At 45.0% G+C, this 27,964-nt stretch overlaps 2 protein-coding genes across 2 annotated transcripts in view; one reads left to right on the forward strand and one right to left on the reverse strand.

The window, feature by feature from the left end:
- Window positions 1-7,316: 7,316 nt before the first annotated feature.
- On the reverse strand, window positions 7,317-17,211 carry DUS4L (dihydrouridine synthase 4 like). The gene is made up of 7 exons (XM_019509413.1): window positions 17,117-17,211; window positions 15,719-15,853; window positions 15,295-15,416; window positions 13,956-14,073; window positions 11,534-11,656; window positions 9,481-9,707; window positions 7,317-7,564 (listed from the first exon to the last, which is right to left on the reverse strand). Exons 2-7 carry the CDS (start codon window positions 15,826-15,828, stop codon window positions 7,317-7,319), a joined length of 948 nt encoding a protein of 315 aa, XP_019364958.1. The 5' UTR covers window positions 15,829-15,853; window positions 17,117-17,211.
- A 50-nt stretch (window positions 17,212-17,261) lies between these two features.
- Window positions 17,262-27,964, forward strand: part of COG5 (component of oligomeric golgi complex 5) — a 442,290-nt gene continuing 431,587 nt past the window's right edge. Inside the window, exons 1-3 of the mRNA XM_019509410.1 lie at window positions 17,262-17,368; window positions 18,423-18,562; window positions 23,078-23,135. Coding sequence (XP_019364955.1) covers window positions 17,308-17,368; window positions 18,423-18,562; window positions 23,078-23,135 — 259 coding nt within the window. The 5' untranslated portion in view covers window positions 17,262-17,307. The remainder of the gene's footprint in view (window positions 17,369-18,422; window positions 18,563-23,077; window positions 23,136-27,964) is intronic.

Here is a 27,964-nt window from a genome sequence, read left to right on the forward strand (position 1 = left end):
CACCCCGCCCCGCCCCCCGCCTCCCGGGGCGCCCAGCGGCCGGGCCGCAAGTGCGGCTCAGCACGTGGGCGAACAACGCTGTGAGCGAGCAAAGAAATGGCCTCTGCCGCTTCCCAGCACTGTGGGGAGGTTGTCCCCACGGAGCAACCCGCATCGTCCTGTCCTCCCTCGGCGGATCTGGGTGTGCTGCGAGCCCACCCGGCAGCCTCGGGGAAGTCCCAGCAGGACTTTCTTTGTGGTGACAGCCCTCGGTTTTCTAGGCTGGGCATCGGAAAGAAACTCTGCCCCCTCGGCTGGGACCAAGTGTGCGCATAGGAGGGATCCTCCATCCCCGTAGTCTCCAACCTTCTTATGGTGAAGATCACTTTTTGGGACTAAAGGTCACTCCAGGATCTACTGCACCCTCCCCCGGCCCACGTGCCCCTGGACCATGGGGTGTCCCAGGCCTGGCCAGGCCGAGCCGGATCCCACTTCTGGGCTGCGGCTAGCAGCCAGAGGAAGGTGGCATTAGGCCCTGGCCCAGCTGGGTCTGGAAAGCTCCATAGTCCGGGGGGCTCCTGGGGGGTGCTCCCACCGCTGGGTGCAGCCTGGCAGAGGCCACTGGGGCCTGTGTTCTCCCCACCTGTGCTTGGGACAAGGCAGCTGCTGCTGTGGGCTGCTTGCTGCACCCTGAGCACAGGTGGGAGCAGGGCAAGGGCCTCTGCCAGGCTGTGCCCAGAGGCAGAGCCCCCCCTCTACATGCCCCTGGACAGCCAGATCTTCCCAGACCTGGCTGGGCGGGGGGCACCCCCACTTGAGTCACTGCTCCTGAGCTGAGCTGCGCCCACGTCCCTGCTGCCGAGATGAGCAGGAGCAGCAGCAGCAGCTTCTGCCACCTCCACCCTTGCAGAGATGCCCCCCCCCCCCAAATCTTCCCACCACACGGCTGGACTAGGGCCCCACTTACCTTCCCTTGCTCAAGGCTGGGCTGCACGGTCAGTTGCTCACCACGGGGGCCTTGATCTGGCTCCCGCCCCTTGCCTCCCCCACAGATTGACCTGCTGGGGTTGGGGGCAGCAGGTGTGCATATGCACACATGCCCATATGTCCCCCCAGCCCAGGACCTACCAAAAGAGGCTCCAGGACCTACCTGTAGTTCGGGACCCCCAGGTTGGTGACCACAGCTCTAATTCAAATGCAGAGAAGAAAAGCCAGGTGGAAAGTGGGGAAAGTAGACTGGACTTAGTAGAGCTTAGCGAGATGGGGAGGTACAGAAAGCGTGATGGGGAATGGTAAGATTGGGAGCAGGCAAGGACGCTCTGACTGGAGGTAGGGAGGGGAAGAGGAGATTAGGGCTGGTTAGCAATGAAACTTGGACTTGCATCTAGTGGCTGGGAAGGGGGACTATGAAACTACATGGGAAGTCAGGAGGAGGAAAGAGAAGTGGCTCAGTGAGGACAGGACACTGGGAGAAGGGGGGACAGAAATCAAGAGGATAAACTGGAACTTGGGCAAGGAGACTGGGATAAGAAATTTGAAAGTAGGGACTGGGTTGTCAAAAGGAATGAGGACATGAACCAGGAGCCAGACGTTGGGCCCAGTGGAGGCACTACTATGGCTACCCACACTGGAGGGGTGAAGGACTCAGCAACTGCCAGCCTGCAGCCCCTACTAAGCCTGTAGGCCTCCTTGGGAGGAAGACTGCTCCTGATACACTCCGCATCTCAGTGGGGATTGCTAACATTGTTTCTCCCTTGCCGCTGGCTGCCAGCCCAGAGAGGGAGAGGGTTGGCCCAGCATAGACATCACTATGGCTGCCTCCACCAGCTGGAGGGGAGAAAGGGCCAGACAGCTTGCAGCCCCTACAAAGCCTACAAGCCTCCCTGGGTGCTCCCGAAGGCCATGTTGGCATTGTCCTTTGGTAACAACACAGGTAGAGACAGAGGGTTTTTTGGTATTTCTTGCTGTAATTCTTTTGTTCATCAAGGGAAAGGGAAATATGAATGGCTTTTAAGGACAGCTACAGCACTCTATGGAAGAGGGGAGTACAGACTTGGGGGGTGGGGGTGGGGAGGCAGGGGTGGACTCCCCAGTAGGAGGGAGTAGGGGAAGAACATTTCTGTCTGATGGAGGTTGGGAAACATGGTTGGGCTGGGTAGGAGAAAGATACTCCTAGGTGAAAGGTAGAAGAGCAGGAGTGGGTAAGGTATGATGACATTTTTTAATTTTGGGGAATCAGTATGTAACAAAACAACCTTACTTCAACATTTTTGGGTTTTTTAAAGTTACTTTATCTTTTATTATAAGCTGCTCTGAGTCTTTTTTGGGGTGGGTGCTGTATAAGTCTCAGACCAGCAGAGACTCCCTATGGCTGAAAGCTTGCTAAGAACTTTTTCCAACTACTCAGTTTGTTTAATAAAACATATCACATCTCCTCAAAGAACCTGGCCTGGCTAAAGTAGAACAAGTTGCTAAGAAGTTGTAGACTTTTTTGCACTGTAGGGGAAGCTGGATAAACATCTCTCTGGGACGGTTTAGGAACAGTGAATACTGCATACTTGCAGGGGGTTAGATTAGATGACCCATGGCATCCCTTCCAACCTGATTCTATGATTAAAGACATAGAAAATGATAAAAATGTAACAAAGGTTTACTAAAAGCAAATTGTGAGGGGCCAATCTGATCTCTTTCTCTACAACTAGAGGCATACTGAATTTGAGGCAGTGGACAGCTGATTTTATCAGCAAATCCCAGGGCTGGCCGCCATTTTTTGTAGGCCAAGCACAGTGGGCTTCCCCCCCCCCATGCCTTTGATTGGCTGAGGTGCCCTGGCAGTCCTGCCTCTCCTAGTTAATTGCCAGATGGCCCAAAGCCACAGCTTAATTACCCTGATTAAACCCAGAGAAGCCATTAATCCATGCAGTAAGTGGATGAGGAGGGTAGATGTTAGGAGGGGGAGGAAGTGACTGCTTGTGCAGCTTCTCTGCTGTCTACTCTCCCTGTTCCCCCTCCTCCCCTGCTCAAGACTTCAGGGCTTCCCACCTTTTTCCCTGCTTGCAGGTATAGTTTGGTTTTGTTTTTTGCAGTGAGCCCATCATTTTTCACGGAGCCTACCCATATTCATGCTTTCTGCGAAAACCATGCAATTGCAAATTTGGTAGGTCCCTATTTATAGCATTGTTATATTTCTTTTGTCTGTAACTGGGTTATTCAGCTTCTGAGTGACTGTGGGCCCCTGCAAGGAAAGCAGAAGCTGGAGGGGAGAGGAAGAAAGCCCAGAGACCTCAGTGGCAGCAGCAGGAGCACTGGGGGAATGATACTTGGGTGCAAGCCTGCATTCTGTAACTTAATACCTCATAGGCTACCAGTTGGATACCCTGGTCTAAAAATCACTTCTCATCTATCTGGACTTCAGTAATGCACATTATTAGTGATACTGGAGAAGATGGAAATTAATATAAGAATTGTTAAGTGGGAAATGAACTGTTGAAACTGTCTAAAGCAACATGTAGTGTTTAAAGGGGAAGTATTGAGATGGAGGAAGTTTACTCAAAGTAACTTCTGGTTGTTAATAAAGTTCTTCTAGGGCCAGACTTATAATTGATCTTGTTTGATATTTTAATGACCTTGACACACAGAGTAGGTATGTACACATTATTTTTTCTGATGATGCCAAGTTAGGAGGGACTGTCAAATTGGAGGTGGGAGAAAGGGAGGATCAGAGGATAATACAAGAAGAAATGGATAACCTTGAAGACTAGAGCTAATATTAGAGTCATAGAGAAGAAGGGCCAGAAGGGACCTCCAGAGGTCATCTAGTCCAACCCCCTACCTGAGGCAGGATCATCCCTATCCCTCAGGTCCTATCCATAATCTAAACTACATAAGACTACCTGCAACACTGACACAACATAAACCTAACACCTTAACATATTACAGGTAAAGCAGGGGAACCATGGCAGCCAATGTCCTGCTACTGTAAAATGTTCCCAGGTAGAGGGCCACACCCCCCACTACTGAGGAAGACAAAACCCCCATTGTCTGTACTAGTCTGAGCATAAGGTAAAATTCCTTCCTGACCCCAAATATGGCGACTGGGTGACTCTAGTGTGGAGGGACAAGACTGTCTAGCCAGGAACCTCTGGCTTTGCTCCTAGAGAATTGGCTCACCCCAGTTAAGGTCCTCAGCTTTAGCCAACACCCAGGCCTCTGGGGAGGCCTGAAAACACCCTGACACATACAGCAGATAAAGGTGGGGAGAAAGGGGAGAGGGAGTGGGAGCAACTAGCAAAGCCCAGAAGCATGGGAAATACCCATGGTAGAAAATAGGCATGGCAGCATCCCTGACCAGTGGCTGTCCAACCTCTTCTTGAACACCTCCAGTGATATAGAGTTCACAACTTATTTAGGCAGTCTGTTCCACTGCCTCACTATTCTAACAGTGAAGTTTTTTTCTGGATATCTGATCTAAACTTACTTTGCTGCAACTTCAGGCCATTGTTCCACACCCTCTCTGTAGCAAGAGAGAAAAGTTGCTTTTCCCTCTTCTTTATGGCAGCCCTTCAAGTATTTGAAGACTGTTATCATGTCCCCTCTTAAGCACCTTTTCCGCAAGCTGACCATACCTAGCTCTTTTAGCCTCTCCTTGTAGGACTTGCTTTCCAAGCCCCTGGTCATCTTTGAAGCCTGCCTCTGGACCCTCTCTAACTTCTGGGTTCCACATTTTTAAAAAGACATGGAGAACTGCACATAGTACTTCAGATGAAGCTTAACAAGTGCACAGTAGAGAGGCACTATCATTTTCTGTGATAACAACAGGATGAGATTAAATAGAATAAAATGCAAGGTCATGGTCTTAAGAAATAAGGACAAGAGGTTCTTATATAAACTGGGAGCTCAATACTTGGAAACAATGGAGAAGGACCTGCGTGTACTAGCCGATCACAGCATGACTGGGAGATGTGAAAAAGACAAAAGTGATCTAATATGCATCAGCTGAGGTATTCCCAGTAGAGACAAGGAAATAATGTCATTGCACATGATCTCATCTGGAATACTTTGTACATTTGTGGTTACCCATATTCCAGAAAGATGAATTTGAATTGGAGCTGATGCAAGGAAGGGCTACTAGAATGAACAGGAAAATAGAGAAGCTATCATATGATAAGTGCTTAGCTTGTAAAATAAAGGCTGAGAGGATGCAACTGCCATCTATAAATACATCATAGTGATAAATCTCAAGGAGGACAAAATAACTACATAAGCTAAAGGGTAATGGTGCAATAAAAATACATAGTATAATCTGGCCATGAATACATTTAGATAGAAATCTTATTTCCAAACTATCAGAACAGTGAGATTCTGGAACAACTTCCCAATAGGAGTAGTGGGGCAAAAAATCTGGCTGCTTTTAAGAAGCGCGATCAATTTATGTAAGAGGATTGGATGACGTGCATGTCGGGAGAGATGAACTGCCCTGTGCTATGTTCTTACAATGCTTCCCTAAATATCCTAATGGTGGTACATACTACACTAACAGCAAACAACAGTCTCTTAAGCTGCCATATTAGAAAATTCTCATATAAAAATAAGTTTGCTTTAAAAGGTAAGAGCAGGGAAACCAGAGCCGAATCCTAAAATTTATGACACATTTAATAAAAACATTAATTGGGAGCATATACAAAATTAAACAGATAGTTTAGAAAATTAACAGCTGTTTATATTCTTATACAGTCACTTCCAGATGTACAAAAGTCAAATTACTAATTAAAATGCAAGCATTACTGGTATGAATTTCAGTGTAGCCAGATGCTATATGAAATGCATGATTTTGGATCAAAATCTTTATTACATTGGACTGAAAAGTTTGTGAAGTTTCCCCTACCAAGACCATTGCAATAGTGTGGAATGTTATCCTTGTGTTCCAATTTTCATTACATTGTGCCTATGAATAAATACACTTCTAAGTAACAGTAATGCTTTGTTGAGCAACTAAAAGAAATGGGATTGTGAGAACCTGGCTGAGAGAATCATGTTGTCTTGCCTGTCTTCTGACTTAACAAAAGACTACTACTTCTTGCTAACTGGATTAAAACCCTATGCTTCTTTATATGGTTTCATAAATATTATCCAGTTCCTTTTATTTATATCTCTCAAATAAAATGTATATATAAAAGTGCTTATTACACTCTATTAATGAACATATATATATATATATACTGTACGTAGTACATATTGAACAAATCATTAAGTTTCATGTACCTGTTCAGCACAACAGAACTTCAAAATAAGACTACTCTTATGTTTAAAATCAGTGGTACTATACGAGTGCATGCTTAATTCCCTTGCTCAGTTGAGACTTCATTACTAAAAATTATGATATCACTTAGCACAAAATGCACATAGCTTCTACTTTACCTATTAAATTACTGGGGCAGTAGCATAACTGAAGGAGGGTGACTAGCAGAGAAGCCTCAGGTACACTTTGGTTGAGGGGGTAGAAGGGCACAAAAATAACTGCCACTGCTGCAGCATCTGACTGCACCACTGCCATTGGAACTGTGTCACCTGTTGCTGCCCTGAGCACAGAGTTGCCCTGTTAGCCCTATAATGGGTAGAAAATAGAATTTAGCCTGTTCTTTAAGTTACAAGATAAACACACATAGTTTTAATTTATTTCAGTCATATAGCCAGGGGAATCTGGAACTCTGCTGAGTTCAAGGCCCATTTAGATTTGCCAAAATAAACAGCTGAACCTAAAGAGAGGCGGCTGTGCAAAGCCCTGATATTCTGGGCACTAACATTTTCCACTGTTTAAACTTTAAATGACAGCATAATTATCTGTACATCACAAAAGTACACCTTAAGCTTTTCACAGATAAGAGAACAAATCTATTTAATATCCTTTACATCTGATCCTATTGCCCTTACTTATCATTAGGCCTATTGCTCCAAGCAGAAATCTCTTATGAGCAAAGGCTGCAGGGCTGGGACCTGTCCTTGTAAACACTTTGGTACTTCATATATTAATGTTTTTTCCACAAGGACTTGCTTATATCATCATAACTCCATGTATAGTAATGCACTGCAATATCTCCATATAAAGGCTGTTTTCAAGTTGTTGCTATTTCCTGAGTAGCAAAAGTTAACATAAAAATACTATAAATATGTTCATATTATGATCAAATATGATCAAACATTTAGTAATGTGTCACTGCACAAAATATTTTGGTATTATATATGATGTTGACAAATAAAATATAAGCATGAGGACAACTTATTAGCAATTCTGAAATATAAAATGTGATACTCATATTATTAAAATACTTTAAAAGCTCTTACACTCCATAGTGGTCACTAAGGTAATCCAAAACTGCTGGGGTGCTTGATAAAACATTAAAAACCTTTTTTTCTTGTTTTGAAGTTATCCGTTCCATCATGTACATCAAGTGATGATGAAAACATGTAAAAGGAGTCCCATGTTCAAGAGCAATGTCAACCCAGTCCTGTATACACTTCAGGGGTGTCTCATCAAATCCTGCAAACATGGCTGGATTGGCTAAGAGCCCCCTTGCCACCATAACACCTTCAAATGGAAAATTTTAAACAAGAATCAACGTACAAATTTTAAAACAAGGCTTTAACCAGCACTCATCACCACACCTATTGGAAAGCTTATAAACAGCTACCTAGGGAACAATGGTAAGCTAAAATTCAGTACCTGCACCAAGAAAAACTTAAACAAACCAAGCACCAGGCAGCCTGTGGCATTTAGTGGTGCAGACTATCCAGTGTCCTTAATGGCATTCTTCATGATAGAAACTTTGAAATAATGCACAGGATGAACAAAACAGCAGCTTTCTCTTTCCCCTGTTCTTTTATTCACTGAAACTAAACTTCCAACAATTTTACTTTTGTTAGTTAAATAAAGGACAATCTGACTCTTTAGCACAAGTCATGACTGATGGAAAAGAAAGAACATGCCAGATTTTTCTTTTGTGTAAGGAAACTTACACAATGGATAAACTTAGGCTATTATTTTCAGAAACTGGGCTTTTGATTTGGTATGAATCTCTACTTTTGGTACAGGTTTGATGCACCTGCACTTATCCTAAAACGATCAGCCAGATAAAATCAGAGAAGCACTGATTATTCTGCAGTGAGACAGGATGATTCAATGTGTGTTACAAAGCTCTTTCCCTCCACTGACATCAGGTCACCTTTTATTACACTGAGTCTTTACTACTTAGTTTCTACTTTTAGAAACGTGCAATGATACTAGAAATTGTTGCACTTGTGTGGTGCCTAGCAGGAAAAAAAATTAATACAAGTTTCTGGATTTCTCGAATAATACCTCTTAAAGTATTGACTTTAATTTTATACTTTGGTTATCAATGAAGGTCAGCTGGGGCATAACAGGTTTAAAAAGTTTTTACCTATAAAATATTTTCTTTTGTATTTTACTAGCAATTCATTTTCTGCAGCCCCCTGCAGCTGATTTTGGGAGGAAGGCCTTTTGTAGTAGAGTAATAGCACAGGAAATCACAATTTTCTCCTCTTGCTCCTACTGAACATCAAAGGAGGCAGACTAAATCTCTCTCGCATATCTTTTGTTATGGAGCTGCTCTTCTCTCTTCAACCATAGACCTACTATAATAGGATCAAGGCTGTGCAGGTCAAATCAAGTCTGCTTCCTCAAAACACTGGTTTTATTTCCATAGCAGCTTAATGACCAAGTCCTGGCACAGGACTCTTTTGTGATAGGCACTGTAAAAACAGTCCTTCCCCAAAGAATGCCACTACCATTTGCCCTCTCTTGCCCTCCTCTTCCCATCCTCCACTAAATTCAGCAGTGGGGGAAAAATGGAGCTGTGCTCACATGCTAGCCCCTGGAGTCATGGAAAAGCCAGGGCTCTAGTCAGAGTCTGCACTGATCACACAGTGAGCTCACAGCATGTGTAAAACTCTGGCAGGTGCTTCATGGACATGACTGTCCAGAGTTCATGGCACACATGTCACAGAGCCAAATGCAGTGTGGCTGCACTCCTTTAACATCCCTCCTGAATGTGCTCATGGATGTGTATGGACCAAAATGGCAGCTGCTGCAATACCCACCTTCAGCAGTAAAAAGAACTGTTATTTGTCAAGGGAAGGTTTTCAGCAAGGTTATGAACCCTTTTTTCACAGGTCATAGACTTTACAAGAAGGAAGGAGAGAATTCCCCAGCACTCCTGCTACATTAAAGGGGTGGAGCAGCTTAATAAATGGGTGGCTTGTGCATTGCCCTGGAGATTCTTATTAATGGTAATCATCATGATATTCAAGTGATTACAAGAATGTCTGCATATGAAACTTTAAGCTATTGGAACCAAGAAAGCTCCTCTCTTTTTGAAAAGATAAAAAAATACCCAAATAGGTTCTACTAAAGACAAAATAAATATTTAAAAATTTAATTCCCCACCATATTTCCCAAAAATGCATAAAAGCATGCAGAATTCTTACCATCTGCACCTGTCATATGATGAACATTCTCTGCATCTTTTAATGATTTAATATCTCCATTAGCCACAATAGGTATAGATATGTTTTGTTTAATTATTTTGATTGCATCATAGTGTACTGGCTGATGTCTTTCTTCTACACTTCTTCCATGAACTGTAATCCAGGAAACTCCAGTTGCTTCTGCTTTTCGACAGAGGTCTACAGTTCTCTTTAGATCATCATGGATCCTAAAATTCCAAGGAATGGAATTATCACCCAATAAATATCCGAACAGTGTGAAAATCTGATATATAGCAGAGTTAATAAGAGCTGTACAAATGAGAGAACATTACCATTGGAAGATTCATTATAAAAGATGTGTGTTTAACATATACTATTTCAATGTCCCTCAATTTAGTACTGTCACATTAGATTGAGTCCCTAAACTAAAATTGGGCCAAGTTTTTGCCAAAACACTGGAAGACTTTTTAAATAACTTTGTATTTTGCATAATTTTATACTACACTGAAAACTTTCCCATTTCTCTCTCATTTCTTTTCAAGAGATCCCAAACTACTTCTCAACTAAATGTAATGAACTGATATGAAAAATCTACCTCAGAATCATTTCATTCATTGAAAAGCCATATAACACAGAGCAACACCTCACACATTTTTAGGAAGTCATGAAATGAAGGATATCTTTTTCCACCTGAAACTGAAGAGGTAATTCAAACAGGCAGATTAGATCAAGTTGAAGTTTATCAAGGAATTCAATGACATTTTCAAACAACTATAATTGGTCAAGGTCCACTTTTTATATCCAATCCAAAATTCAGCCTCCTTACCTGAGCAATGCAGTTAATACTACAATACATCATTAACTGTGTTCTAACAGGGTGTATCTACACATGCAACACAATCCTCAGCTTTATGACACTCATGCTTCAGAACCGCAGTTTCACTCTCAAAACGATCGATGGATAGGAAAGCCACCCTAGAAGTCTTAAGAATGGCGTCCCACAAGGCTCAGTACTTTCTCCATTGCTTTTCAATGTGAGATAGCGTTTGCAAGGCAGCGCATGCAAGGAAGCACGCTCAAGGCAGAAATGGATGTGGTCCTCAATAGGTTCCCAAAACTCACTAAGTGGCCCTCCAGCTGAAATAAAGAACTACGGTGCAATTCATGCTGGAGTCAGGTGCTCCCGGGTGCAGTGTCTTCATGTGTGCTCAGTATCGCAGCTGTTTGAGCTGGGGTGAAGCAGCTCCAGGCTGGCAAGGGACGGGGGCAGCCCTGGGCTCCAGGTGGTGGCGTTGGGCAGCAAAAGGACTTGCTGGGGCACCAGGGTGCTATGGTGCAGGGCTAGGTGGCAGACAGCCCCCACTCTATAGCACCTTCATGCCCTGGCTAGCCCCGGTCGCTGTCTACATGTGCATTTTGGTGCACTAAATGACTCTGCCGTAGGATACTACTTGTTCCAGATGGTACATCCTACAGTGGAGTTCATTAATTTACTGAACTCTAATAAGGGTGCACATGTAGGTGGTGTTGCTTTTCTGCGGAGGTAATTAGTCAGCTCTGCAGTGAAGTGCACATGTAGATGTACCCACAGAGGAAGAATGCCACTAACTCAGCATCACTTCCTATTCCCCACTCGTGTTCCTTAGGGAGTGTCCACCCACATTTTAATCTTGCCCAATCTTTTTTCACAAGATTACTTGGCAAACAACAGGCAATATGCTTGTACAAACCATACAACTTGTCTGCAATCATTTTACCTTTATTGGATTCTGAACTCTTGAATTTATGCTTGCGCTTTGCATGTTACTGCATATTTGGAGAGGAGTTTCAGAGTTATGCTGATTGCAATTGTGTCAGATTGAGATTACAAATCCCCAAATGCATTTTGGATGAGAGTACAAATGGATGTCTTGGCCCTTTAGGGTTGTTAAAGATCTCAGGGGTGTCTTACAGGGAAAAAGTAGACTCTCAATCACCACATTTCAGGAAATCTAACATATTTCCCATGAAGTATTCTTCATTGTACCATGATGTAGAAATGGCCTAAATTTACCTTATTTTAATAGATACTGAAAATCTGGGATTCTCCACTTGATTTCTTACTTGTCTTACCATATCTCGAACTAGCTCTGGTTTATTTATTAAACAAGCACCATAACCTTCTGCCATTGCCCACCTGTAAATTAAAGAGAACAAATCTGCATTGTGCATTTGCAAAACAAGACAACTCAACCTAATGGCCATTTCAGTTTCTTTCTTTACTTGCTTGTGAATTATCTGATCAGCACAGAAATAGGCAGAAACAGTACCAGCTATAGATGAAAGATGTTCTTTTGGATAAAGCACTGGCTATCAGGAAATCTAGGTTCAGTTTCTAGTTCTAACACAGATTTCCTGTGCAACTTTGAGCAAGTCCTTGACTCTGACTCAGTTCCTGCAAAATAGTGATAAGATTTTCCTAACCTCGTGAAGATTTATAAATATTTTGTGAAGTGCTCAGGTACTACAGTGATACAGGCCATGTAACCACTGGTAGGTGAATTTTATTAAGATTTTATCTTCTTTATGGCGTTGTGGACTGTTTTCAAGCAGCAATGACAGAAGAGGATAAAGAATAAGCTATTCAAATTTGGTTCTTATCTGTGTGGAAATGACCTCCCTTTAAAACTGACAGTGAAAACTATGCCTTCAAATGCGTGCGTGTGAGGATAGATATATCCTTTTCCAAATCCAGCTGCACCTATTTTTTGACATATTTAAGTAATTTGTTCTATCAGGTGAATTTTTAAGTAAAAAAGATAACAGTACTCTCTTTTTTTTTTGAAACTGAGAACTTTTGTCTCTTGTGAATATTAAATATAACTTTTGATCAGACAGAAACTTCCAATCTGACAATTTTCAAAGCAGCTGGGTTGAAAGGCGGAGACTAAGATTCTTGTATTTAATTATACATTTGCTTTCAGTTTTCCTTTCCTATATTTTCCAGTTAATGTTTTCACTCTGTAAAAAAGTTGCATACTAAATACTTCCAATACCACTTATAAATAAATGGTATGCAACCAAACCAGTTAATGGATGTCTTTACTTGAGCATGATTATTTTCAATCTGATTAGGGCAGTGGTTTTCACTCTGCCCTGTGGGCCAGGGCCCATGGGACTCCCCACAGCTCCAGAAGTTTGGTATTGAGGGAACAGTGGCAACTGCTCCCCCACTGCCAAATTTCCAAGTCCTGCAGGCCAGATGGCAGAGCCCTGCATGTGGGGCTAGGGCTGGGGCTAGAGACCTGCACCAAGTCAATGCTATGCACCTGCTGAATCCAGCCTGCATATGGACCTGGCACCACTCATCTGGCCTGCAGGGCCAAAAGGTTGGTTACCACTGGATCAGGAAGTGATATACAGGAATAAAGTCATTAAGATGGTAAGTAAGGCATATATATATGGACATGTAATATATAATGTAATATATACATACACACACATATATGTATGTGTGGGTGTATGTATATATATAATATATGCATACATATATATTATGCACTTTATATATATTATATACACACAAAAAAAATCAAAAGACATAAGCTTTTTCATCACCAAATGAACTACAGAGTCACAGCTTAATGCAAAAAGAGATAGTTCAGAAGGTGCTCTTTGTCGAAGTTTTCCAGGCATCAGGATCTAACACTATCATTCTGGTGACTGACATGGTTTCCCCTTAATGTACTTTTCAACTTGTGAGAAAGCTCTCCCTCTGTCTGGGAAGTTAGAATGCACACATTTTAGGGCCTTTGTTAATGCACTGTTAACAGTAGCCCACTAGGTGGTGCCCATTCACTATATTAAGTCAAAACTCAACCTAGCCCAGGGGTTGGCAATTACCCGGGCTGAAAAGTCATTAAAAAAGTTTTGGTGAGCTGTTGGGGGGGAGGGTTGCTGACCCCGCTTGGAGGGGGATCAGTAATTGATCCATGAAGACCCCACCAGTTGTCTAGCACACCTGGCAGTGGTTATATGGTGGATGGGCTGGGATGGCCAGGAGGCAATGGAGACAGTGGCATCAGCAGGTGGGAAGAATGAGCCATCACTGTTGGAGTTGTCAGGAAGCCAAATCCAGCTGCCCTGTCTCCCCCACCCTGCTGCATGCCCACGGTCTTGGCTTCTGCCTGCACCTGGGCCAGGAGGGGCTGAAGGACCAGCTGCAGGCCAGACAGAATTGCTTGGTGGCCTAGAACCAGCCAATGGGTCATATTTTGCCCATCCCTGACCTAAAAGGAAAGAACGGCACCTTGGCAACAGTGCCTAGATTCCACTGTACTTTAGTAGGAAGACAAATCAAACCTCTCTGTATATAAGGACTGCCACTGAATTATTAATATTTCATTAATATTTGGACACCAAGGGAAATGACATTTTTACATTGATTTTTCCCTATTTTTTTCCATACATTCATCCAACCTCTTTAAAGCCTTTACCTCTGAGGACAACCACAGTTTAAATCTATTCCATCTGCAAAGGGACAGACGATACAGGCAGCATCTGATAAAACCTGTGCTTCTTTAGCAGCAAATTGAACAATCAGTGGGCGATCACCTAGTCAGATGAAGAGCTGTTTAGAATATAGTAATGCATACTACACAAGACACTTATCCTTCATAATTCTTGAAAATCAGCTTGAGACTCCATAAAAACCTAATTTTATGATCAAACTGCATCAGATTTTTTTTTTAAAAAAGTAATATATTGAGAATTCTAAGTTCTGAACATTTTGTTACTTCTGGAAAATGTCCAACATTTGTATATTTACTTGTTCAACATCATTAAATACAAGTTTCTAACATTATACCATTGTCAATAACTAGTGCTGCAATGCACTGTTTTTCCATACATATTTACTTCAATATTAGGATTCCACTCTATTCACAGAAGAAAAATTAACATCAATGGGAAGAAACAGACAGAAAACATTTTGAAGCTCTCTTATTTTTTGAATGCTCTGATAAAGACAATATAAGGAGACCTTAAAAACTGTAAAGAACAAGGTTCTTGAATTGTTGAAACAGGTGTCTGCTGCGGCATCTCAATCCTAAATGAGCATTTAAGCAACACTTACATTTCTTCCAAGTAGCAACAAATAGGATTGTCACTATTACAGAAGGCCAAATATCTGAGGGCATATTTGTGCTTCAAAATACCTGTATATACAGAAAAGGTAATGGAACTGTTCTACCTGAGAAATGCATCTGTGAGGATTATCAGTACTAAACATCAAAAATATCTGCACTGCTGCTAACATATAAGCCACTACATTTGAGCTATCATTAGTAAATAGTACACGGACCCTGCAAATTCTCCAGTCTTCACCAGCAAGTTTCCTCTGTGCCAAACTCTCATGCCTTCTCCCAAATTTGCTGCACTTCATACCTGGTCTCCACTATCTCTTCTTTTGTGTCTGTTAGAATCCAAGTCACTGGCAGACAATTTCACCCTATGACAAGTTCAGGGGCTGCCTCTTTTATGGAAAGACACTAACAGCAGCAAGGGGTAACAGAGATTTCTCTGCTTGTGCTGCTGGCCAGTCTAGTTGGCCTGATTTTCCTGTGAACCAATCAGAATTTTCAACATCTCTACTTGTTCAAATATCAAAGGTTGGACCCACGGATGCCTAGAACAGTTTGAGAGTTTGAAATTGGTCATGAGTGGTGTACCCTAGTTTTATTACATACCTTTGAAGTTGAGGGCTAGACCTCACTTACTCAAAATCAATTACTGCATAAAATCATAAGAAAATGCAACAGAATGAGAATTCCATACCTTGGTTTGTTGTGAATTCACTGTCTCTAGCTTTAACAGATCTGACAAAGTCAGCAGCAACTATCATTGGTGTATAACACAAATCACAATTGTATTTCCTGACCAAAGTTCGGAAAGCCAACCTGTAAACATAAGAACATTTGACTTGGGGAAAAGACTCAAAATTACACAATCACAAGTAAAGCCATTGATCTCCCAAATAAGTTGTTTTAAAATTAAATTAAAGTGTTTTTGGCCATGTAGCTCAGGTACAGTGGGTAATCTACCTGGTACCATAACGTAAACAAATATGTTCTGAAGTATATTTTCCCCAAGTATAAAAATTAATAATTAAAACATAAATACACTCTTTTTATACTTAATACAATGCATTTACATGATAAAAGCTTTGATGATATGTGGTTAAGGCTGACAAGTTACTTACTTTGAATAACGGACCATAGGGGCACATATTTTCACAATGTGCCCAGAATGAAACAGATCTACTGGATCTCTCAGAAGACATTCTGGGGTGTCTGTGGTGTCACAGATCATGTATAAATTTTAGGTCTTTTTAAATCTAGAAAAAACAAAACAAAATTTAAAACAGGAACCCTGCTTTCTATGCTCAGTTTTCATAGTTTACAGCAAGGGGAGATTGTTCATGCAAGAATAAATTCTATTAATTGTTTGTCTAACCTCATACAAATAACAGTTTGAGGAGGGACCTATTCTTAGGGTCCAGAAGCAACACTATGGTGAAAGCCTGTTGCATACTAACCCACTGCTTCTCCCCGTTATCGGTAGAGTTAATTGATTATCTTAGATTTCCTACCTAGATTTTGCATCTGCCCTTTAGTATGTTCCTTGTATTTAATATACAACACAGAACAATAGATTTACAAATATATTTTTATTCCACTTACTCCATACAAATTCAATGGTATATCTCAATTAACTGAAATGTAATAGATTGTGTAGAAACTCAGCAAAATGTATGGAGCTTGAAAAAGGCTTGGGAATATTCTACGCAAGAGTTACTGGTGAACAGCATTGGATGAAGGAAGCTGCTGTTAACAAAAACATCTCTGATTTAGTCTGCCTATAACAGTGATCCTCAATCAAGATGCTGTGGCACCTTGGGTTGCTTTGAGATCCTTTCAAGGGTGCAATGACAGCACTGGTAGGTGTGTAAACACGACTCACAAGGCAAAGCCAGAGATTTCAAATAGGAATCCACAGTGTTAGGGGCAGCTTGACCAGCTGTGAACTTCCTGAGCTCTTTGCAACACAAGTGAGTCAACAACTGAGTGAAAGCAAAGAGTTGGCAGTCTCCGAGGGTGGCTTGAGTTTAACCTGGGTTGGGCTGAGAACCACCGATCCACTAGGCCCCTGCTACACATCATGTGTATTATTCAACTCACAGGTGAACTGCACAATAAACACGGACTGGCCACGTGTCATATATATTATGTACTGTAGATCACTGGAGAACGGTTCAATACATTGAAACCAGCCAGGCATGCAAAGCAATAATCATGCCATAAAAACGTCCCTGGCTACAGGGAGCTAATGCGCCACCAAGTCAGCTCTTGAAACCGTGTGACAGCTTTAGAGCTGTCCAGCTTCAACCTGAAGATGTGGCAGGGCCCTGGCGAGGGGGCAGACCTGCCCGGCCCTCTTGGGGCAGGGAAACCCAGGGGCGCCGCGCCGCGCCGAGCCCAGGCGGGAGCGGAGAGGATGCAACGGGCGGATAAGAGGACACTGAAAAGCAGTGAGCACGTGGGGCAGGACGAACACCCGCTGCTCCCGGTCCCGCCCCGCCCCGCCAGCTCTACGTTACCTGCAGGAGACAGGCACAGCATAACTCGCGCGACCTTTGCCCCCTGACCTCCCCCAGCCCCCCGCCGACCAATAGGAATCGCGGAGATGCTGCCCATGGGAGGGTTTAGCTTTGTCGCTGGATTCTCATGTCACGCTGGAGTGGTCGCAGTGCAGTGACGTAACCCTGCTCCTCCCCCCGCACCTGCCAGCATGGAAGCAGGGGGCGGAAGCGCGGTCCCGGGACCGGCGCTCGGGGAGCTGCTGGCGGACGGTGAGGGGGACTGTGGAGGGGTCTCCTAGCAACAGGGGGGGGGCGCCTCCTTCCTTGGGGGCCCAAAATAGCCCGCACAGGGGCTGGGCGCTGCGGGGCGACCTCCTGGGCAGGAGCAATGCCTGGAGCAGTCTTTGGCTGCAGCCCTTGTAAGGGGCTCCTGCCATCCCCTTCTGCTTCCTGCTCCCGGTCCCCTCTGCACATGCTGAGGCTGCCCTGTGTGGCACCTGTGCCCCTGGTTGCCCCCCCCCCCAGATTAGAGCGTGGTGCAGCCCCATCTCAGATCCTTTATCCAATCATTTTCATTTTTTAAAGTTGCGTGGTGCCAGCGGACCTGGTGTGGGGGCCTGCACTGCGCTGCGCTCGCATGTCTCTGCTTAATGGGAGGCTCTGGGGTTTTAAGATGCGCCTCTGTGCTGGGCTGGACTCCAGGTGAAACATCAGCTGATGCAGTTTTCAAGATTCAGAAGAAATAGGGAGTGTGGGTTGTAGATCATGGGAAACGTGGTGTTATCTGGTTTGGCTTATCGGGGTGTGAGCCAAGGTCTGTTTGCTTTCACTATAACTATGGTGTGGTCTGGCATAGCTACTTTACGTTTGCTTCCCTGCCAAAGTGCCCCAGGGCAAAACCAGGAGCAATGGTCATAAGCTTGTAGAAAAAGGTTTCAGACTGGATATAAAGAAAAGCTTCTTTCACGGTTCATGCGTCTCTGGAATAGACTCCCAGCAGGGGTGGTGCAGACACCTACCGTGGAGATCTTCAAAAGGAGACTGGATGCACACCTTGCTGGGGTTATTTGACCCCAGCAGTCTTTTCTGCCCAGAGCACAGGGGCTGGACCCAGTTATCTCATGGTCCCTTCCAGCCCTAAACTTCTGTGAATCTGTGAGTGGTCATTCATTAAATAAATGTGTTCATGTGGACAACAGAAACTAGCCACCACCCTGCATTGGGCTGAGTACAGGTTGGTGAGCTTCCAGTGTTTCTTACATGTTTAAATACTTATAGGTATTTGAGCATGAAAATAAATAGCTTGTTTAACCTTTTTTTCCAGAATGTTATGCTGACTTTTTAAAAGAAGACTTTGATGTAAAGGCTTACACTTCCCAGTCTATTCATCGAGCCATAATAGCTGAGCAGTTAGCAAAACTTGCTCAAGGAATCAGTCAGCTGGATAAAGAGCTCCACTTGCAAGTAAGTATCCTGCATATCACTTGTTCCAGGGCAGTTGCATACAAGTTGGTTTGAAAACTAAATATCCCCTCGGTCTCACTTGCATATCAAACTACCCCATGTTCTCAGCAGCTAGTGACACTTGCAGGAAGACTAGCAAGCATGGCAGAAGACCAGGGAACACTTCAGTGAGCTAAAACATTAAAAGAAAGCTTACAAAAAAGTCAAAACTTGGAGAAATGACTTGGGGGTTGGGGGGTGATGGGATATAAGAGTGTTGCTTGGGCATGCAGGGATGGAATCAGGAAGGCCAAAGCGCGACTGGACTTGTGGGTAGCAAGGGACAAGAAGGGTTTCTACAAATATGTCAGCAACAAGAGGAAAATCAGGGAAGGTGTGGGCTCCTTCCTGAATGGGGGAGGCAACTTTGTGAGAGATGATGCAGAGAAGGCTGAAGTGCTCAATGCCTCTTTCACCTCAGTCTTCACAGGCAAGGTCAGTTCCCAGACTACTGCACTGGGTGGCACAGTTTGGGGAGGAGGTGAGCAGCCGGCAGTGGCAGAAGAACAGGTTAGGGCAGGGGCAGTCAAAGTCCAGTCTGTGGGCCAGATTGGGCTCGCAGCAGACTCCATTTCCCAGCAGCCCCTGCCCGTCTTACTCTGGCCAGTTTTCATAGAGACTTCAGGAGGCCCCGTGGGGCCAGTGGCAGTGCAGAGCTAGGGTTTCCACGGAGACCAGTCCAAGCAGCATTGGCAGGGCATGCGACTGGATGGGGAGCTGCTTTGGGGCTGGGATTTTGCACTAGTGACAGTGTGGGTCAGACCTGGGGCAGAACTGCGATCTGCTGCCCACCTGCCCCAGGCAGGGCATGCAGCCAGTGGATCATGGCAATGCCTTGGCTTCAGTCCATGCTGTCACCTCCACAAAATCCTGGCCCTGGCCCCAAAGCAGCTCTCTGCCCAGCCATGCGCCCTCCCAATGCTGCTTGGGCTGATCTCCATGGAAACCCTGGCCCCCTACTGTCATGCCCACTGTTCCTGGGTTCTCCATGGAAACTGGCTGTAGTGATGGATGCAAAGACTTGTGGGATCTGTCATTTTGCCTACCTGTGGCTTGGGGACTATTTAGAAGAGCTGGATATGTACCAGACCATGGGGCCAGATGTAATGCACCTGAGGGTGCTGAGGGAGTTGGCAGGTGTTATTGCAGAACTGCTGGCCATCAGCAGATGCATGATAAATAGAACCAAGGAGGTGATACTTCCCCTCTAAGCAGCATTGGTCTGACCACAGTTGGAATACTGCATCCAGTTTTGGGCGCCATACTTCAAGATGGATGTTGATAGACTCGAGAGGGTCCAGAGGAGGGCTGCTTGTATGGTTGGGGACTTACAGGAGAAGCCCTATGAGGAGAGACTGAGGGACCTGGACCTCTTCAGCCTCCACAAGAGAATCCTTAGATGTGATCTTGTGGCCACCTGCAAATTCATTAGGGGGTTACAGCAAGGGATTGGAGATGCTCTGTTCACCAGGGCACCTCTTGAGGTAACAAGGAGTAGTGGTCACAAATTGACAGAGAGCAGATTTAGGCTAGATATCAGGAAAAACTTCTTCACGGTAAGGGTGGCCAAAATTTGGAATGGGCTTCCAAGGGAGGTGGTGCTCTTCCCTACCTTGGGGGTCTTTAAGGGAAGGCTGGATAGACATCTGGCTGGGGTCATCTGACCCCAGCACTCTTTCCTGCCTAGGCAGGGGGTTGGACTCAATGATCTGTTGAGGTCCCTTCCTACCCTAGCATCTATGATTCACCCAGGGGTCAGTTATGCCTGACCAATCTGATTGCCTTATTTGAGATGACTGGCTCTGTGGAGGTGGGGAGGCCAGTGTACATGATGTACCTTTAGCAAGGCTTTTGATACTATCTCTGCCAACATCCTTGCAAGCAAACTATGGAAATATGGGTTGGATGAATGGACTGTAAGGTGGATAGAAAATTGAGTGGATCATTGGACTAAAAGGGTAGTAATCAATGGCTTGATTTCTAGATGACAGCCAGTATCAAATGGAGTGCCCCAGGTGGCAGTCCTTGGGCCTATTTTGTTTAATATTTACATCAATGACTTTGAAGATGGGATGGAGTGCTCCCTCAGCAGGTTTGCAGGTGACGTCAAGGTGGGGTGGGGAGAAGTAGATGTGCTGGAAGTAGGGCTAAGATCCAGAGAAACCTAGACAAATTGGAGGATTGGACCAAAAGAGATCTCATGAATGTTAATAAGGACAAGTGCAAAGTTCTGAATTCAGGACTGAACAATCCCATGCACCAGTACAGGATGAGGGCTGACTGGCTAAACATAAGCTCTGCAGAAAAGGACCTGGGGATTACAGTAGACAGTAAGCCAACATGAACGTGAGCCACCAGTGTGCCCTTGTTGCCAAGAAGGCTAACAGCATCCTGGGCTGCATTGGTAGGAGTGTTGCCAGCAGATCAAAGGAAATGATTCTTACCTGCTATTTGTCACTGGTGAGATCATATCTGAAGTACTGCAGTTTTGGGCCCCCCACTACAGAAAGGATGTGGACAAATTGGAGAGAGTCCAGTGGAAGGCAATGAAAAATGGGGAGAGGGGGACTGGGGGACATGACTGATGAGGAGAGGCTGAGGGAACTAGGTTTATTTAGTCTGGAGAAGAGGAGACAGAATGGGAATTTAATAGCAGTCTTCAACTGGCTGAAGTGGGGTCGAAAGAGGATGGAGCCAGAGTGTTCTCAGTGGTGGCAGATGACAGAACAAGGAGCAATGGTCTCAAGTTGCAGCAAGGGAAGTTTAAGTTAGATATTGGGAAGAACTTTCTCACTAGAAGGGTAGTAATACACATCACATATATTCTAATGTTCAGGAAAGTGAGATGCTGACAACCCCTGTCCCAGGTAGCCAGATTGTAGCAGGTGATGTTGGCAATGTTTTGAAGTGGGAGGAGGGGAAAGGGGGCATTTTAATGGAGCTTGGCACTTGTCCCATGCCACTGGTACTGCAGCCACAGCTACTTAGTTGTCCTCTGCTAGATGCTCTCCAATTTGTCTACACATCCTTTGTATAGTAGGGATCCCAAAACGGCACACGGTACTCCAGATGTGGCCTCATTAGTAGAGGTACACCAGTACATCAGTACATATCATATAGGCACTGATAAAGGGAAAATGGACATAATTGGCTTTTTTGGCTCATGTGGCTGATTATGTCACTGGTAAATACCGCATGCATGCGTGCAGCGGCAGCCCATCCTCACCCCATGCACAGAACCAGGGGGCACGTGCCCCCCATGCTGCCTCCTGCGTGCGTGCAGCGGCAGCCCATCCTCACCCCATGCACAGAACCAGGGGGCACGTGCCCCCCATGCTGCCTCCTGCGTGCGTGCAGCGGCAGCCCATCCTCACCCCATGCACAGAACCAGGGGGCACGTGCCCCCCATGCTGCCTCCTGCGTGCGTGCAGCGGCAGCCCATCCTCACCCCATGCACAGAACCAGGGGGCACGTGCCCCCTATGCCGCCTCCTGCGTGCGTGCAGCAGTGGGAGCTGCCCCCACCTCTGCGCCCCCTGATAAGCCATGGCTCCATCCTGCACCCCGGCCCAACTGTGCAGCCCCTGCCCCAGCTCCTCTCCCTCTCTCACCACTGGCCTCGATCTGCCCCCACCAAGCTCCTTCCCTGCCCCTGGCTCCTCACATCTGACGGACTTAACAGCTGGATGCTGCTCTCCAAGCTGCCCAGCTGCGTATTGGCTATCGGATCGGTATTGGCTGATATGGCTGCCATTGGTATCGGCCCAGAAAATCTTTATCAGTGCACCCCTAGTCAGTAGTACTGAATAGAGGGAAAGAATCACTTTCCTCAATCTGCTGCCAATGCTTCTACTAATGCAGCCCAGTGTGCTGGTAACCTTCTTGGCAACGTGGGCATACTGGTGGCTCCATATTCAGCTTATTGACCCCTGTAACTCCCAGGTCTTTTTCTGCAGAGCTGCTGCCCAGCCAGTCGGCCCCCAGCCTGTACTGGTGCATGGGATTGTTCTGTCCTGAATGCAGGACTTTGCATTTTTCCTTATTGAAGCTCATGATATTTCTTTTGGTCCAATCCTTCAGTTTGTCTAGGTCACTGAATTTTAGCTCTATCCTTCAGCATATCTACTACTCCCCCCTAGTGTGGTGTTACCTGCAAACTTGCTGAGGGTGCTCTCTATGCCATCTTCCAGGTCATTTATGAAGAAATTGAACAAAACCAGTCCCAGGACTGACCGCTGAGGTACTCCACTTGGTGCTGGCTCCCAACTAGACATCAAGCCATTGATTACTAACAGTCAATCATTGTTTTTGAGGTTTAGACTGTGGAAGAGTTATGGAATCCTCTACCTGTAGGTTTTGTTAAAAGATTTGTCAAAAAGGGTCTAGCTGTATTTTGTAGCAGAGGGATGGAATAGGTGATGTCCCTTTTCAGCTGTACATTTTTGTCATTTTGTAATAGTTTTTGGTCTCTCTTCAGGTAGTTGCAAGGCATGAAGACCTGTTGGCACAAGCAACTGGGATTGAATCTCTAGAAGGTATATAGTTCTATCATGCTTGCTTCTTTTGACTGTTATGGAGGCAAGGTTTTCTTGTGATTTCTTTTGTGATACCTAGATGGTACTAGCACCGCCATATTTAAGGTGGTGTTGTGCTATTTACTTTTGACAAGTAATGTCATTCAATAGGAAATGCTCTGGATTAACACCTGTCAGTTTTCTTTGTTGTCAGCAGATGGAGCTCCAAGATGATGATTTCACTGACATTTCTGTAGAGTAATTGCACTGTAGAGAGACTTGCTAGCAGAGAGCACTTCTTAAAGTAATTCTTTATGTTTGGTTCTTGATCTGTGATATTTGGAAGAAGCACACTTTTTAAATATTCCATGCAGTGGTGTCATATCTGTCGACAAACACTGCATACTTACAGTTTGCCACAACTGTTAGCTTTGGTGGTGCATACTCCTCAGTGTCTAACTTATAAATGTTGCCAAGGTGCCCATTATGTGGTCTTAATCATGTTGTAATTACACATTTCAAAGTTGAATATACATCTTTTGTCCTGCTGGTTAGCATCCGGCATAAAACAAACGTCAAATAAAAGACTTATCTGGGAACTTTTGTATTTGTATGAAAAATTGGTCGTGGTGGGTTTCTTCAAAATAAATACAAGGTTTCAGAATCTTGTGTGTACTTCAAGCTGCCTTCTGGTCTCCACTAATTGTTATACCCTTCTACACTTCCAGAACATTTTAAATCTGATCTTTTGTGACTTTCATTTTCACCAGAGCATGTACCAGTTCAATTGAAACTATAGGGCGATACACACCCACCCACCAAAATACTATGATTTCATGTACTTGGTTGTTTCTGTAGGCTGAACTCATTCTACACACCATGAGTCCTTGTGTTTCTTTTATTCTTTCGATGTACAGGGAGCGTGCAACTCTCCCTTCCTGCTCTAAATTGGGGATTCCCTACAGCCCTTCTGCCACATGCTAGGGTAGGGCGGTGGGCAGTTATTTGGCACAGAGGGCCACTAAGGGAGGTTGGGTGAGTTGTTGTGGGCAGGGTCAGCACCCCCACACCCACCTTCCTGCAACAGCTCACCAAAACTCCCTAACTGGCTCTGGCTTGGGGTCTAGCTCAGCCCCATGCTGTTACCACCTGGCAATCCTGGGGTCTCCATAGAGAGTGGCTCGGGACCCATGCAGGCAGGGTGCTTGGCCAGGAGGTTGGTCTGGGCAGGCAGGTGGGAAGCAGCATCCAGAAGTGGAAAGGGCAGGTAGGGCTGGGGCTGGAATTTTGAGGTGGTGACGGCATGAGGCCAGGGCCTGGGGCAGAGCCACAATCCATGCCCTACGTGCCCCCACCCACAGAACTGGCACACATTGCAGGGATGTGTGGGCAGTATATCATGGCTTTGCCTCAGGGTCCAGCCATGGCCCCATGCTGTTACCGCCCTAAGATCCTGATCCCGATCCTGACTGCTTCCTGCCCATACGTGGCCCTATCCTATCTCTCCAGCTGTGCCTCCTGCCTGCATGGGTCCTGGGCTGGTCTTCATAGAGACTCTGCCTGCCCGCTCCATCGGTGCCCCCGGCAGTTCATGTGGGGCAGGCAGGCTGGGGTGCCCAGGCAGCAGGGCTGGTTCCAGCGGCAGACTGGCAGTAGTAGCTGGAAGGAGCTGCTGCTGTGGGGGCTGCCAGGAAGTGTGTCTGGCTGCTGTGCCACCCTAACCCCGCTGCTGCTTCCACGTGCGGTGGGACTGGCCACATGTCCCATGGCCCGAGCTCACCTCTATACCTGGGCTGGGCGGGACCAAAGGACCCATGCTGGTTGGACAAAATCCCTGGAGGGCTGGATTTATCTCGCAGCCCATATTTTGCCCACCCCTGTATTGGGGGTCCTGTGCACTACCTACTCTCTCCTCCTGCCATATGCTAGAGGTTCTGCATGTCCTGTTTCTTTTGGGACTTCACCTAGAACAATGTTCCTCAACCCTGGACCTTGCCTCAGGAGAGTGATGTGCAGTGTAATTGGGTGGGGGGGAGGAGTGCCTCTCCCCTTCAGGTATGGTGCTGTCTGAGGTGGGTGGGAGGATGAAAGAGCAGCCACATGGTTGGAGTCAGAGGTTCATTCCAAGAGAAAGCCACTGCTGGTGTGGGGCTGCATAAGTCAACCCTCTCAGCACACCCCCTGTCCCCCTTTTTATTTTTTATTTTTTTTGGTGCAGAGTTTCAGCTTTGAAACTTGCTATCAAAACCTGTTTTTGCAGTGGCTTTGTTTTGTGTTAACTCCTGCAGCAGCAGCAGCTTGTCCTATTAATCCTTTGTTGGCTGCTCACGACACGGAAGTGCCCAGTTACACTTCTGGTTGAAGCTAATGGCTGTGTGTAACTAGATGCCAGTAGATCTGTGTTTCTCACATCCCCCTGCCTGTTTTTTGACTTTCACCAAAATTAGTTGGACTTCTGGCCATTGGCAAGATCTTTTCTCTGAGATTTTGGAAGGTATTGGAGGCAGCATTCAAAAGTTACTGTGCTGCCTTCAGATGTGTAAGCAGAGACATGGTTTGCCTCATGTGGCTGAAAAAGAGAGAGGAAAATAATCTGCATCAGCTGTCTATATCAAGATGGCCAGTAAGGTATTCCATGCCTTGGTATACCAAATAGCATGTGCTGATTGTTTAAGATACCAATCTTTTCCAAATTGAAGGGTAAAGGAAAGCTTAGGGATACTTGTGTTTTATGATTCATTCTACCCATCTGACTGACTGAAGTGGACAGGCGTTTATAGTCTGCTCACAGAATGGATGAACATTATAGTCCCTGGGTGCTTGTACACACGATGGCAGTTTAATTCGGTTTAGTTCTCTCTAAGTTGAAATGGTGGGTTTTTAAAAACCCACCATTTCCACTGTTTCAATTTAGGGAGAACTAAACTGAATCAAACCCCTGTTGCATGTACTCAAGGGTTAGTGGGCCCAATCCTTAGCTTACCTGACTCTCCCATGGCAGGAGGAGGGACAAGCTGCCAGTGGGCCAAGTGGTCCCTGAGCTGCGGGGGACCCTGGTGGTTCCCTCTGCAGTGGTGGCACCCAGGAACGGCTGGATTCCCCCTGGGGCAGAGTTAATGAAGCTGACCTATAAATAGTCTTTATCATCCAATCTACCTGAAGTTTCTTAAGTCTTTTCTGTGGAGTACAGGTTTTTTGTTTTCCTGGTTTTTTTATTTTCTAAGGAAAGTCTTTTTTTGAGGGCTATAATCACACAAGCTTTTGGAGAAGTGTTGGTAAATTACCTCCATTTCTAAGCAACAGTTCAAAAATGATTTTTTTTTAAATGCTAGTCTAAAACTGGCTTGGGCTAGAAACTCCAACTTGTTTAATTTAGTGGGCATTAATGAGGATTGATGCTTGTAGTTATTCTTAGTTATTCAATTTAGATTTTATTACATTAGTAAAGGTCTTATTTCTATGACTTCCTCTCTAAGGGAATTGTGATCTTTCCATTAGATCTCAAGAAGAGATGAGGGTTGCAGGAGTGCTTGGGAAGGATCTTTTGCACTAGGAGAAGGTGAAGGGGGGAGGCATGCAGATTAACGGAGTAGGGATTAATGATTAGAAGGCTCAAATGTAGAAATCCTTAAATTCTATTCTGGTTTTAACAATTAGAACTTACGATTTTTTTGTTGTTGTTTTCCGATCTCCTAATTCCATGCATTAGTGCAATGTATCCCCATTGTTTGTAATAAAAAACCCCCAAAACATGCTTATTTTATTTTTTCAAAACCTTCGCTTAAGTCCATGTTCAAGGCAGGAGTAGAATCAACATCTCTCATTAATGTTCTTATTGGCTCATTTAGTTAAGGCAAACAGTATCATCTTCACAGTTCTGTTTTTAATTATGTAACCAAACACTTGTTAAATCATAATGCCCATTTCTTTTGTGTCTGTGAGTTACTAGCAAATTGCTAGGGGCGGGGACAGAGCTCCTCCACCACCTACCAGTAGCGGGGTGAGGGACGGTGGGGAAGCTTGCCCTGCCATTTCCTCTGTCCCTCTTGGCCAGCACTCCACTGTCTCGCCTCCAGGGAGCAGGGCTGGGGGGCAGGCGAGGCCACTGTTCCTGCCCTCATGGCGGCACACCACTGCCACTGCCTCCTGTCCAGAATGCTCTCGGAGCACTCTGATTGTGACTGAAACAACCAGAGTGCTCCAAGAGTGTTAGGGACAGACAGCCAGGTGGACTAAGCCCTTTATTACATTAGAATTCTTGCTAGCCAGAGGTTCTGTACTTTTTTGCATGACTAAAAAATGTTAATACTGGCCATGTCAGACCTTAATGTATGCCAACAACATAATTAAAAAGGTTGATTCTTGTATCATAAAGCTGATCATCAGTAGGCATATGGGACAGACAGGGAACAATGGTAATGAGCTGATGGAGAACAGGTTTAGGTTAGAGATCAAAAGGCAATTTTTTACAGTTGGGGTAGCCAAGATCTGGAACCAACTTCCTTGGGAAGTGGTCCTCACCCCTACAAATTCAAGAGGAGGTTGGATGATCACCTGTCTGGGGTCTTGTGAACCCAGCATTCATTCCTGCCTGTGGCAGGGGGTCAGGTTAGATGATCTGTTCAGGTCCCTCCTGACCCTAGCTACTATGAAACTGTGGTGGTTCACTGTTTTGATGTTATGTGACTTTTGTATTCACTTGGTTAAGCAATTGTTTGAGAGAGGTCCCTTCCCTTTGATAGCTTAAAATAAAATGTTTTAGGTTATATTGTTGTTTTTACTATAGTTCAACCTTAGGTGTTAAGTAAAAACCTTACACTTTCTTGTCTGTGAACTTGCTTGTTTTGTCT

Source organism: Gavialis gangeticus, unplaced genomic scaffold (genome assembly GCF_001723915.1).
Source record: "Gavialis gangeticus isolate Ggan-Ray unplaced genomic scaffold, GavGan_comp1, whole genome shotgun sequence".
Lineage (NCBI taxonomy): Eukaryota > Metazoa > Chordata > Crocodylia > Gavialidae > Gavialis > Gavialis gangeticus.